Source organism: Littorina saxatilis, linkage group LG1, assembly GCF_037325665.1.
Source record: "Littorina saxatilis isolate snail1 linkage group LG1, US_GU_Lsax_2.0, whole genome shotgun sequence".
NCBI classification, from domain to species: domain Eukaryota; kingdom Metazoa; phylum Mollusca; class Gastropoda; order Littorinimorpha; family Littorinidae; genus Littorina; species Littorina saxatilis.
Window position 1 is genome coordinate 59,686,524 of NC_090245.1, and position 14,547 is coordinate 59,701,070.

Consider the following 14,547-nt stretch of genomic DNA (forward strand, 5'->3'; position numbering starts at 1 on the left):
GAAGGCTTTTATAAGAGAAGAAAATGATGTTGCAGAAATACATTGGTGAGGAGGTGAACAAGAAGAAGAAAGATCCAGAGAATGAGACTGGGGATGCTGATGATTTTGACAATGTGTACGAAGACACAGGTAACAATTATGTTTGATTGGTCGCATGGGGATGGAGGTCATCAGCGTTTGAAGATAATCATCTCAGTCTGTACAATGATCTAGTCGCAGGAATTGTGGGCATGTGAAAAGAGCAAGCTGCAGTTGACATAAACGCAGGTTCATTTCGACAAGGATTTTTGTGACAGCTTTTGGACTTTACACTCTTCGTCAGATTGCTGTAGAATTTTAATTGCACTTCTTGCATATGCATGATCAGTAATTCTTGTGTGATGAGATGATAATTAATGGATAAAACGTGACAGTTGAGTTTCAACGGGAAAACCTGGAGTACTTGTTACATTCCATCAGAAAGTAAAGTAAAGAGTGGACTTGGTTGTTGCACGAGTCCTTGAAAATCCATAAAACACACCTAACATTTTGAAGTACCTTTTAGGGGTCCTTGATGCTTGAAAATTAAGAACAGCAGGGAGGATGTTTGAGTCCCATTGCATTTTAAGTGTTAGCTACTCAGTATAAAGAAGTTAGCTTTGTCAGAAGTTGCAAATGCAAGAAAGTCCTTGACATTTTTGGACTTACGATTTGTACAACACTTAAATACAAGTGCTTCAGCTGCTCAAATTTGAAATGATGTAGCATTTGGAGTTATGAGTGGGACATTGCTTTTGCTATGAAATGTATATTCAAGTGCCCCACATGACAAAATTTATACTTAAAGACAGAGTTGATGGTATATAAGGGACGAGGCAGGTCCAAATCATGAACTTTTTTGGTTGGAGCTCGTCTCTTCGCAATAAAATCGTTGAAAAACGGCATGAAATAAGTTAAAAGTGCTTCACAAATTTGTGCATGCTTTCAAACTAAGCGCTGAAAAACATGGTCAGACAATAAAAACTCGGCAAAACATGCTGCATATATGAGAATTGACTTTTTTTTTCTACCTACCGCCTTTCAGTCCCACTGTCAATCAAAAGAGAGGAGAGGGTGCCAGAGTTACGATAAATATGTTTCCATGTGAATGGTTACAGACCATGTAGCAGATGGAACATTGCTGCCGCTGGGAACTCGTGTACGGCGCGGGCAGGACTGGAAGTGGAACAATCAGGACACTGAAGGAGCTGGCACTGTCATACAGCACAGGAAGAAACAGGATGGTGAGTGCTTGTGTGTAACTCGGATTCCTGTATGCTTGTTGGTGTGCGCTCCTGAGTCAAACAAATGAACACATTAATTGTTTCTACAAGAGCGCACTAAAGTAGTCCCTTTCATGAACAGACACCCTTGGGCCATTGCAAACCTGTTCGTACATTGCAGGTGGTCGGTCACTTCCATCACACACACACACACACACACTGACACACACACACACACACACACACACACACACACACACACACACACACACACACACTGAGAGATATGCTAGCCACTATGCTTGTACTGAAACAGTAAAATCTTACTTTCAGCAATTTTGTAATCAATGAATGAATAATTAACAGAAAGAAAAAATGTTCTGTAAGAAATGACTTAATTTTTCATCAATAGTGTGAAAAAAAGAGATATAAGTTCAAGAAAAAAAAGCTTCATGACTCTGGGGGCACTGGCATTATCTTAAAGCAACAACACACATACACATAGTGGCACACATTATTTGCGCAGATGCTTTGCAGGGGAAAACACTTCCCGGGGTCAATGACCCAGTTTTAGCTATGAGAAGTGGTTCCCTTTCAAATCTGAGAGAGGAAACTTTCCCTGCACCGGGGTCAATGACCGAGTTTTATCTATGATCTATGAGAGGGTTGGTCTCCTTTCATGTCTGAGAAGAAACACTGGTGTGCGGTGAGATCAAAGGCAGGTCCTTTGTGACAGCTGGCAGGGATGTCGTTAGGCGTCGGACATCGGACATATAACGATGAAAATCACCAAATGTCCGATTCACATTGCCGCATGTCGGTCAGATGTCCTATCGTTTTAGCCTGAGTGTGGTTATTGTCCGATATGTACTCCATTCCTTCGGACAGCGCGATATTCGTTAATTTTCATTTCAAGATACAAATCTTCTAAAAGTCTTTTTGATGTCTTGAGAAGAAACTTGGCCGGGGCAGCACTCCCTGGGTCAGTGACCTAGTTTAACCTATGGGGCGGTCTCTTTGATGTCTTGAGAAGAAACTTGGCCAGGGTAGTACTAGCTGAAACATGCATTTTCACAAGTTGTTTGACTGGTACTCAGGCGGTCTCTTTGATGTCTGAGATGAAACTTGGCCGGGGATTTCTATTTTAACAACGCATAGGGCTCTTCCTTCAATAAGCTGCAGGGGTCAAGATTGAGAAAAAAAGTTGCGCCTTATAGTATACCTAATTTCATCCTTGTGGTTACCACGGCTGTTCAAAGGGATTCATTTCTGCTACTCTAGCTGCAGGCTATTTTTAGCACCCATCCTTTCCCCACAGCAGAAATAACACAGCAGCTAGTAGCTCTCTCCTATGCACTGAGGCCAATCTCCCAGTATAGCACAGAAGCAATTGGGTATAACTGACAAGCAAGCTTAACAGTGTGCTTGCTGCAACTGTTGGTAGCCAAACTATTCCCTCTGCTGGGCTATTTTTAACTCACACTAAAACACAAGCTGAGAACAGTCCTGGGGTCCTTGTCAACAAAGCAAGAAAAACTGAAGGGTTCACAGCTGTGTGACTTTGAGGTAACTGACTCACTGGTCGTGGCTTGGGGGGGAAAAGGAGTATCGGTTTGCTCACCCTTTCAATGAATGAAGTTAAGCACAGCAGAGGTATCTTTTACCACCACACCTGATTGCATTGATCGAAGTTGCCCCTATGCTGGTATGCATAAAATGACGTGTGATGCTGAGCACTGTAGATTCTCACTCTCTTACTCAGAGGGCCTGGAGCGACTGTTGCTTCAGTTGTTTATGTCCGGCAGACGAGAAAACAAAGAACATTTGGGTTGGCTTCTTCTCATCTGAATGCAAGAAAGAAAAGACTCAAAGCCAATTTAGGTGCCGTACCCCACTTCTGACACCAATCACTTGGGTACACCTGCATTCAAGTTAAGACGAGACCGACATCACTGCTTCTCTGACCAGAGAAGCGGTGACATTCGATGACCAGCTGTCAGCACATTTCACGTATGACCTACAGTTTAGACCGAAAATGGGTGTCCGCGTTCACGTTTTACAGGTGGCCGCTTAAGAGGGTGCAATTTATCGTTGTAAAACACTCCTAGCCAAGCATATCTGTTGATTTGTACATGTTGGGTGTCCGCTCACGACGAAGGCCGTACATTGCACAATTTCTTGTTTGCAGCTATGGTTATTATGGTAGAAGAACAATTCTTTGACATACAGCACATGGCCATTAAAAACAAGAAATTCCTCCGAGGTAGGAAAAACACCCCCGTCCTTACCATTCTCACTGCCACCAACTGAGAAGGCACTGCTAACAAGTGTGGTTAAAATAAGTTGATTGAGTGGACAAAGAGACAGGCGGAGAAAAAGACAAATCAATATAACTCTTTCTGTAACACCTACTGACCGCATACAGAAAACAAAAGATCCCGAAAAAAAAAAAAATCGGTTTGCGCTGCGCGCTGAGAGCAGGTATTGAAATATCTCATCGACCAGATTTTGTCCGGGGTGTATCTGCCGCTTCGCCGGGTAGCAAGTAGAGCCGAATACCCGGCTTGAGTGGCGCACTGTACGCCGGCTTCGAACCATGGACCCGTCAAGCTTCGGTCCCTTCCAGACTCGTGGAATGGGAACAGCACGAACATGATTCAGGGGCCATAATGCCATTCCTGATCATATCATGTCGAGTCCCATACTTGTCGACGACGCCCTAGGTACCACATCACAAACAGAACTGTGCAATACACAGGTGTTTTCTACAGACACACTCAAACACACACACACAGAGAAGCCGTATATATATATCTATATCTATTGTATAAATATATAGAGATAGATGAGAGTGTATTTTTCGCGTGGCTATAAATTGATTCGACCTTTGCACTTTTACAGTGAGGATAATTTACGGGTTCAATTTACGTTCTGGACACTGCGGTGACCTTCTAAAAATAGTAACAGAACGCCGGGAATATCCGAAGGGAATATAGTGCACCATACGAAGGAAGGGAGGTAAACGCTGAAAACATGGAGAAGATAAGGAAGAGTTATGCCGTAGTTGATCCCCCAAAAAACCCAAAATCCACCAATAACTCCCTAACCGTGTGTTTGACTGGTCCCAATTTTTGTAAGGACCGTCTCAGGAATGTATAGAACCTGTTCACCAAGTTTGGTGACGATCGGTCCGTTCAGTCTTGAGATCTACTTGCGAACACAAACAAACACATCGAGTGAAACCTATACACACCCCTATACCGGGGGTGTAAAGAGAGGCGGAAGAAGGAGATATGTTGCAAGACTGAACTCAGTGTATTTATTGACTTAAAACAAAGAAAAGCATACAGACTTTTTCATATGGATAAGTCATGGGATTCTGGAATCACACTATTGCCTTTGCATGGGTGTTAGTTAGTTAGTTAGTTGTTGCTTTTTGGGTCCAGCAGACCATATAGGCCAAATCAGGACCCCTGCATGGGTGTGCACATGCACAGACACACACATACCAAAGCATGCATGTACGCACATGTGCCAGGTTTTTCCCTAGTTTGAGATACAGCATTAAATATCTGAAAATGAACTGAGTCATGTTCAATGTCTTGTCTTCCAAAATGAAGGAAATAGTCATTTGTTAATTTCAATGCTAATGTTATTCTCTCAGGTGCCAGGAGATTGGTGCCGCATATAAACTCTCACTTATACTCACTTGCATATGAATGCATTTAGAGCGCTTACGTCCCTTTGTTTCTCAGATACCAAAATTAAGACTTATGTTTTCTGTTTCAGGCTGGTTGCACGTGATGTGGGACAATGGTACCCACAATGCCTATCGGTATGGTGATGGAGATTGTCGTGATGTTGAGAAAGTGGATGAGCCGAGAATTCTGGGAGGATCTGAGCTGATTGAGGTTGGAGTGACAGTTGTCAGAGGTAATAACAACAGACATGCTCTGTGCTTCAGTGGCTCTGAGAGTTAGAAGAATCTTATCCAAATCTGTGTTTGCAGCTGTAGGAAAGTTTACTTCAGAAACAAAAAAACAACAGAAAATAGTATCAGCTACCCATGAGGGTGGATCCAAGTAGTCCAAAGACTGCGCAGCCATTGAGTATTCAAAGTGGATTGATTGGTTTTTTCCACTAATAATGAAAGTTTTGTTTGCAAATTGCCCATAATTTTGTTTTTACATTGTATAGCTGCTCTACTGGCAAAAACAGTATCACTTTTAGGCATTCAGATCATTCAATAGTTAAGTCACCCACATGCTGGTTCATGCACTAACAGACCTGTTTACCAGTACGATTTGGGCGTATTTTGTACGCCAAATTATTATCGGTACGCAAATACGCGACACACGCACAAAATACGCATAAGAAAAAGTCTAGAATATGTTTTCCGGTGTTGGTGTGCTGATTACGGGATGGTACAACTGATACCGGTTTCGGTCGAAGGGAGATAACCATGACAGCGAGTCTTCAGCTGTGGAAACCTTGTTCAGTTGTTGGCACTTGCGATCGTCTGAACAATTGTGGCAAAATGAAGCGGTAAAATGTGCCAGTTTCGGATGACTGTACCAAGTCTAAACAGCAGAAGCAGCAGATTTTCTTGGAGAAATATAAGAAAGAGCCAGGAATTGTGGAGTTTACTATGGGAAAAAGTCATGCACACTGCAAGTATTGTAAATCAGCTAGATTTCTCCGTTGCCCATGCTGGGAAACTTGTATGACATGGAACACACTGCAGTTCCAAAACTCACCTGGACAAGGTTGCTGCAAAGAAATCCGCTGAAAGCTGCCAAGGAATTATGAAGTTCATTCCCGCAAAGCAAATCCTGCCAGAAGAAAAGGCTGTAGTCCGTGCTGAAGCAATGTTTTCAATTCTGAGATGATTGTAAAACTGATTAAATTACATATCTTACCCAACTCACATATAGCAATTAACCCTAGTTCAGTGCTGGATACGCTGTACGCGTCCCCTTGGTAACCAAGGGAGACCACTCTAAAAAAGAGAGTGCTCTATCCCATAATGCCAGACTAACCACTAGCCTGACTTCCGTATGCGCGCGCATACGCCGCCATCTTATCATTCCATACTCAGCGCTCAGACAAGCTGGTCGCATTTGTGTACGCTCTGGCTGTTGTTCAGCCGATGTTGCTTGGTCTGAGGGACCGGGTTTCTTCTCCTTGGTATTCTTTCGTCGTCTTACCTTGCTACTGTATTGAGGTGAGATCGTTCTTTGTTTTGTACTTGTTGTAAAGGCGTTGTTTGGCCATTTTTGACTTGTGAAATTTTTTTCGACAAATTTTTTCCGAAATATTTTGACAAAGTCGTACATGCTATGGCTGATAACGTTAAGAAGAGGCAGAGTTCTAAGCAGGTGGCTGCTGAGTCCTCCCCTCCCAGAAAGATGCATAGAGAATCTAAACAAACCGTCGCGGGGGTGTTAGAATCTGACTCAGAAAAATGTGTTGATGTTTTGATAGGCATGCCTTCTGCCGCCATTTTGCCGGCGGCCATTGTGCCGGTGAAACCTTTGGATAAGGTTGCTAATGTTGCTAAACCTGCTAAAGCGGTTTCTGCTCCTGCTGTTTCTGGTCTGGCGGCCGCGGACGTGGCCTCTCTTTTGCTGGCACTTAGTTCGCAGGTGTCTTCACTGGCGGAAGAAATTTCGTCTACACGGGCTGAACTGCGTTCACTCCCTTCCGGGGTGACAGGACCGTCATCTTTGGCAAAGATGGTGGCGGGCCCTTCTGCTACGGTGACTACAGCTGATGTTCATGCTGTTCAGGATGGGGATGAGATTATCCCACTTTCGTTGGGTGGTCTGTCTCCTGGTGGTTCGCTGTCACAAGGTATGTTGGCTACACGAGTACCCGGGTTCTCCGGGGAAAGTGTAGCGCGTCTACAGTCAAAAGTAGCCACGGGCATCGCGCTCACGGGTGAAAGTTCTGATACCCCGCCTGGCCATCGCCGCACTGTCGGCCGGTCAGGGGGGGGGTAAGGACACTGTAGAGCGTACGGAAGGTTCGTTGCTTTCTGCCGCGCCATTTGACGTTAGGCAGTCTGTGAGACTTCTGCTTCCACCTTCGGGGGAAGAAGGCAGTGGAGATGGGTCTCTGTTTGACTATGACAGTCGGGCGGGGAGTCAACTCCCGGACTGTACGGATGTGCAGGACGACTGTCTGGGCGATGGCACTTCCGTTCTGGGAGAGGATGCCGGTGTCCGTTTGCCGTCTAGGCTGGGAAGTGCGGTGGCGCTTGCAGCTGAAACGGCTTCGAAGTACTTTGAAGAGGGGGTGGTGGAGAGCAAGTCTCAGCTTGCTCCACCGCCCTCGGCTTGGGGGGATTTTCGTGTTGATAAGAATACGAAGGGTTCTTTCAAGTTCATCGAATCGCCTTCTCTGGCGTTCGAGATGTCGAAGGTGCTGGTGAAGGGTTGGTCAAAGGGGGTGTCTCCTGTTCCGTTGTTGGCACAACACAGGGAGGCTCCCGAGGCGGCTGTACCGTGGTTAGCGAAGATTGGTCAACAAGTTCCTTGTTCGGCTAATATGCGCAACTTCAAGCTGGTGGTCAACCCAGTCAGACTGATTGATTCCTACTCTTTGCCTATGTCAGTACTACCGGTGACACCGGAACTGACGGCGCTGAGGGAAGATGGCTATTCGAAGGAAAGGCCTGTCCCTTGTACGGAGGCATCTTTGATGTCTTTAGAGGAGACAGGTCGCTCTCTGATGGAGTTGGCCTCTGTGTCAGAGTCACTCCAGAGATCGTTGTCGAGGTCGATTGCTACGTCGCTCGATCCCTTTGAGTTCCGGTTCGACGCTTCCTCGGAAGATGTGATGACTTTGCTGGCTACTTTGGCCAGGGTGTCACAGGAACAAATGGCGTTGTCGGCTAGATTGTACACTTTTGCCGTGCATTCTCGCAGGTCGGCTTTTTTGACGGGGTCAAGAATTAGGGACAAGGTGACGATCGATGCTCTGAAGGTGTCTCCCGTCATGGATGGTTCCCTTCTGGGTCGCGCATCTTTGGATGCTTTGCAAAAGGAAACGCACGAAGCAAGAGATCTGGCTATAGCCAAGGTTGTTCGTCAAGGTTTTCAGAAGCCTCAAGTCAAACCTCAGGGTCAAGGCAAGACTCAGTCTTCGTCCGCGGCGGCGGGCAAGACGCAGGGTCAGAACTCTTCTTTTCGGGGTAGGGGGCGTGGTTCCTCTTCTCAGAGGGGGGGTTCTTTTGGCGGGTCTAGGGGGTCGGGGCGCAAGCCCCACCCCCAATGATGCCCTCCCGAACTTTCGGTCCCGCTAGCCCCCACCGTCGTGGTGGCGGGCGGCCCCTCCAGGGCCCTCACTACCTGGTCGCGCTTGGTGGCCAGCCAGTGGGTTTTAGGGGTGGTCAGTTCGGGGTTCCGGCTACTCTGGGCAGAGAAGAAGGCACCTCTGTCCAGGATACCTCCGCCTTTCAGATTTCCAAACGATCCCGAGGCCAAGTTGGCTGTGCAGGGGGAGGTAGTTGCTCTCCTGCAAAAAGAGGCGATCGAAGAGGTTCGCGATCAGGGATCGTTGGGATTTTACGGCAGGCTCTTTGTGGTGCCCAAAGCATCGGGTGCGTGGAGGCCAGTTCTAGACCTTTCATGTCTGAACAGGTTCCTGAGAGTGGTAAAATTCACGATGGAAACGCCGGCGTCGGTGAGAGAGGCTCTCCGTCCGGGGGATTGGGCCACGTCCATCGATCTCACGGACGCTTACTTTCACGTGCTGATGCACACAGCGGACAGAAAGTGGCTGCGGTTTCGGCGGGGGGAAAGGATTTTCCAGTTTCGGGCTCTCCCGTTCGGTCTGTCCCTCTCTCCTTGGATTTTCACGATGGTCGTTCGTCAGCTCTGTGCTCTAGTGAGGCAGGAGGGGGTGCGCCTCAGGGCGTACCTCGACGACTGGCTGATTTTGCACCAGAATCAGGCTTTATGCAGCACACACACGCACAGGGTTCTCAGCCTGGCGAGTCAACTCGGGTTCTCAATCAATGTGGGGAAGTCCGAGTTGGAGCCTTCACAGGGGTTCACTTATCTGGGCATAGAGTTCAACACAGTGGAGTGGTCAGTTCGTCCTGCTCAAAAGCGGGTGGACAAACTTCAGTCGTTGATCCGGGAGTTACTCGGAAAGAATGTGGCCTCGGCTCGGGAGTTGTATTCTATCCTGGGTCAGATGGAATCTATGGCCTCGCTGGTTCCGTTGGGAAGAGTGCACAAGAGGCCTTTTCAGGCGGCGGTGCAGGCTCGGTGGGATCAGGCAACTCAAGCTTGGAGAGATTGGTTCAGGAGCACCACAGGTGTCTGGCTTCTTCCTTGGGTGTCCCAGGGTGTCCCCATCACTCCCCCGGCTCCGGAGAACGATCTGTTCACGGATGCGTCTCAGACAGGGTGGGGAGCTCATTTGGCGGATCAGACGGCTGCGGGTGTGTGGGACGTCAGTCAAGGGTCCTTGCACATAAACGTCTTGGAGCTAGAGGCTGTGGCCTTGGGCCTGAGGGCGTTTCTTCCTTCTCTGGCGAGCAGTCATGTCAGAGTACATACAGACAATACGACTGTTGCGGCTTATATAAATCGCCAGGGGGGGACGCGCTCGCAGGTTCTGTCAGACAGAGCATGTCGCTTGCTGATGTGGTGCAGTACGCATCACATTCGGTTGTCAGCAACTTACCTGAGGGGCAAGCTCAATGTGTTGGCGGATGCCCTGAGCAGGGGGGACAAGATACTCCACTCGGAGTGGACCCTCTCGCATCAGGCCTTGGAGCGCCTTTGGGTTCAGGTGGACAAGCCGTGCATCGACTTGTTTGCGACAAGGTTCTCGGCAAGGCTCCCGCTTTTTGTGTCTCCGTTCCCGGACCCCCAAGCCTGGGCGGTGGACGCACTCGAGATGGATTGGACGAACCTGGTGGCTTACGCGTTTCCTCCTTTCTGCATTCTGGGCAGGGTAATAAGGAAAGCAGACCTCGAAAGGCCAGCGCTAGTGCTGGTTGCGCCTCTCTGGCCCAGCCAGCACTGGTATCCGGATCTGGTACGTCTGGCCGTTCGTCCTCCCATCCCGCTCGCTCTAAGGAAGGGCGAACTTCTGCAGCCTCGGTCAGGCATTCATCACGTAAACCCGCAAATGCTGCAACTTCACGGGTGGGTGTTATCAGAGACTCTCTGCTTAGGGCAGGGGCCTCTGTGTCTACTCTGAAGCTGGTTCAAAACGCTCACAGAGAGTCGACCAACTCTGTTTACGCTTCGCATTGGTCTTCGTGGTCGAAGTGGTGTCTTGAGAATAATGTGAACCCTCTGGCGCCTAGGTCTATGCAGTTAGCGAATCACTTGGCGTGGCTAGCTGATCAAGGGGGTTCTCCCTCTTCGTTGAAGGTTAGAAGGTCGGCAATTGCCTCTACTCTCAGGCAACTTGGTCACAAAGTTAACTTGTCGGGGGTTATCTCCGGCGTTATTAAGGGCGCTTCCCTTAATCTGGCTCGTGTCAAAACAAAGCTCCCGGCGTGGGATGTTTTTTTGGTGTTACGTTTTCTTGCGTCAGAGGAGTTTGAGCCTATCCATTTGGCCAGTCTGGCGAATGTAACTCATAAAACTCTTTCTTGGTCTTACTCGCTACGGCTAGACGTGGTAGCGAGGTTCACGCGTTGTCGGGAATGGCAAATGATATCTCCCGGGAGAAAGACGGTTCATTTTCTCTTAAGTTCAGGCCTAATTTCTTGGCTAAGAACCAAAAACCAGGTCAACCATCCCCGCTTATCCGTATTCCCCCTTTGAGCACAATTCTGGCCCCGGGAGATGAGGATGTTTTTAACTGCCCTGTACGAGCACTCAGCAGCTACCTGTCCCGGACTCAGCCTATTCGCTCTATGTCTCAGAAACTGCTCTTTATATCACTCAATACGGCTCGGGGGAAGGACATTTCGAAAGTTACGCTAACCAAATGGGTTTCTTCTACCATTCGGAACGCTTATATCTGGTGGCAAAGACAGTTAGGTGATACCAGAATGGTGTTGCCTCTTACGGCTGCCAGAACTCACGAGGCCAGGGCGTGGTCTTCGTCGTTGGCAGTGTTGAGATCAGGTCGTCTTTCAGAAGTTCTGGAGTCGGCATACTGGAGATCGGAAGACGTTTTTATAAACTTCTATCTCCGGGAGGTGGCTGGCATACGTCAAGATGGCAGCTCTGCTTTGCCCTCTTTGGTGGCTGCAGGGCAGGTTCTTGTGGATTGATATGGTGAGTACCCTCCTCCTATGATAGCAATCTGCTATATGTGAGTTGGGTAAGATATGTAATTTAATTAAAAATTTTAGTAATAAATTTTCATTTGATTAATATACTTACCCAACTCACATCGTTTATTCCCTCCCGCCTCCCCGCTGTGGGAGTTATGGGGGTCTAAAAAAGGAGTGAGTTGGGCTTCGTTTAGGAATGATAAGATGGCGGCGTATGCGCGCGCATACGGAAGTCAGGCTAGTGGTTAGTCTGGCATTATGGGATAGAGCACTCTCTTTTTTAGAGTGGTCTCCCTTGGTTACCAAGGGGACGCGTACAGCGTATCCAGCACTGAACTAGGGTTAATTGCTATATGTGAGTTGGGTAAGTATATTAATCAAATGAAAATTTATTACTAAAATTTTTAAACTTGCCACTGTCAACCGCAGATGTTATTTCACGAACTTCATCTTTTCATTATCAATCTGTTTGGAAGACACTGGTTATGATGCTATAAACTGACAGGTAAATAAAATTGTTTTATCCCTGTTGTATTGGAAGGAGTTAAATTCTGAAGGTGTTCACAAGACATGCTAATCTTACACAAACACGTTTTCACCCACGCGTACATTTTCCCTAGCCCATATGGCTTTGCTTGCAAAGTACACCAACTTTTTGAAAAATACACTCAACTTTTTGGGAAAGTACTCTTGCCTCGGGTTTAGGGTAAACAGGTCTGCACTAATGTACCAACAGAAGGCCCGGCGGGCACAGCAGTTGTTAGTTTTAGCTTTTTTTGTTTGCCTGTTCACCACATTAACTATCAGGTTAAACATCTTCATCGAAAGGTATAGTGGTAAGATTATTCATGAAGTTTATTTTGGTTTTAGGGAATGTTCTGTTAAGATAGCAATAATGTTGAAATTTAAGCTACAAGGAATATTTGATTAGGTTCAACATTTTCTTTGTGTAAATAGGTGAAGACTGGAAGTCAGGTGAGGAAGATGGACATGGCAAAGGCATTGTCATCCGCAGGAGAAAGGATGGCAAAGTCAGGGTAAGCATTCAGATTATTCAGTATTCCATATATTTTTACCATGCCACTTCTGCTAACTTCTGGCACAGAAACGTTTTCACTTGAGCTATGTCTGCAGGGTTGATAAACACTCAATTTTTGTGTGAGGGCATTGAAAGTCAGTGATTTGCTTATATTAACAGTATGCCTTTGCATTCAAGCAGCTCTGATTTTGAGTTCACAACTAAAAGAGAGGAATGGTGGGGGGGGGGGGGGGGGGGGGAGTCGGGGGGTAAAGAGCTGCTTAGTCACATTGTTTTCAGTGTTTGACTTCAAGCAGTATGTAAGAAATGTTAAGTCCTTTGTACTGGAAACTTGCATTCTCCCAGTAAGGTAATATATTGTACTACGTTGCAAGCCCCTGCAGCAAATTTTTGATTAGTGCTTTTGTGAACAAGAAACAATTGACAAGTGGCTCTATCCCATCTCCCCCCTTTCCCCGTCGCGATATAACCTTCGTGGTTGAAAACGACGTTAAACACCAAATAAAGAAAGAAAGAAAGAAAGAAAGTGTTTGACTGTACATCTGTATAAGGTCAACTCTACTGAATGTTATATATATATTGCTCCCCAGGTACGGTGGGAGAATGGGCACATTGGCAAGTACAAATTTGGAGCTGATGGCAAGATGGAACTGAAAGTGGATCCGTAAGTATGAGACCAGAATATTGTTTTTGATTGTATCCTTTTGCATTGGCGGGCACAGGTGATTGAGTGAAAGTGAAAGTTGGAATGACTGGTTAGGTACAGTGGAACCCCCCTTTTGAGACTCACTCCTTTTTCAGAACGGGTTTTCTTAGAATTTCTGCCCATAAATTCTGTAAATTAACCCCTATTTTTAGATTCCTGACCTGATCTCAGATTTGTTAAGGTCTTAAAAGGGAGATGTAAGACATATGTAAGAACATAGTGACCAACTCTTGCACATTACTGACACATGCTGGTGTGTATGCAACCACCCTCTGCTCCCATCTCCTATCAGACGTCCCTACCTCGGGGGGGCTCCCAACCTCCCAACCCCACCCCACCCCACCCCATGAATTATGCCTCATTTTTTACCTCTGTACTTTCTGTGTCTTTTGTGGCAGTTTCTCTCTGTATAATGCTGTTATCAGTCTGTCTGATTGTGGGCTAAACTGTGTTCTATACATTTGTTGTTTGAATATTATGACCACAGGGACACGGTAATGTCATTCCCTACACAACCTCCACCAAGGCCAACCGCGGAAGAGGAGGAACAAGGGGCTGTCGGGGGATTTGATCCAGATGAAGGTATTTTTGAAGTTCATGTTTACTTCTGTGATACACTCAGACTCACATAGTTATTACAGTTGAATCTGTTTGTAACGACCCCGCAGGGGACTGACCAAAAGTAGTAGAAGATAGACAATTGGTCGGTATGCAAAGGAGAATTATATGGAAAAAAGTCGTTGAGGATCTTTTGGGGTAGTTGTGGGCAGGTGGTCGCTATCAAGAGGTGGTCACTAGGGCAGGTTTGACTTTATCAGTTATTTCTTGTGGTAGTTTTTCCACACAAGAAACTCAGGAAATCACCCAGCTTATTAGCACGTTACATGTTGTACAATGGAAACCCCCTTTTATTACATTTAGTCAAGTTTTGACTAAATGTTTTAACATGGAGGGGGAATCGAGACGAAGGTCGTAGTGTCTGTGTGTGTGTGTGTGTGTGTGTGTGTGTGTGTCTGTGTGTGTCTGTGTGTGTCTGTGTGTGTGTCTGTGCGTGTGTAGAGCGATTCAGAGTAAACTACTGGACCGATCTTTATGACATTTTACATGAGAGTTCCTGGGTATGATATCCCCAGACGTTTTTTTCATTTTTTCGATCAATGTCTTTGATGACGTCATATCCGGCTTTTTGTAAAGTTGAGGCGGCACTGTCACACCCTCATTTTTGTAATCAAATTGATTGAAATTTTGGCCAAGCAATCTTCGACGAAGGCCGAACTTTGGTATTGCATTTCAGCTTGGAGGCTTAAAA

General features: G+C 46.6%; 1 protein-coding gene across 1 annotated transcript in view; it reads left to right on the top strand.

The window, feature by feature from the left end:
- LOC138975693 (uncharacterized) overlaps window positions 1–14,547 on the top strand; it is a 67,026-nt gene that overhangs the window by 40,345 nt on the left and 12,134 nt on the right. The window contains exons 17-22 of the mRNA XM_070348438.1: window positions 36–129; window positions 1,137–1,262; window positions 5,031–5,174; window positions 12,451–12,530; window positions 13,123–13,196; window positions 13,726–13,820. Of these exons, the coding sequence (XP_070204539.1) occupies window positions 36–129; window positions 1,137–1,262; window positions 5,031–5,174; window positions 12,451–12,530; window positions 13,123–13,196; window positions 13,726–13,820 (613 nt within the window). The remainder of the gene's footprint in view (window positions 1–35; window positions 130–1,136; window positions 1,263–5,030; window positions 5,175–12,450; window positions 12,531–13,122; window positions 13,197–13,725; window positions 13,821–14,547) is intronic.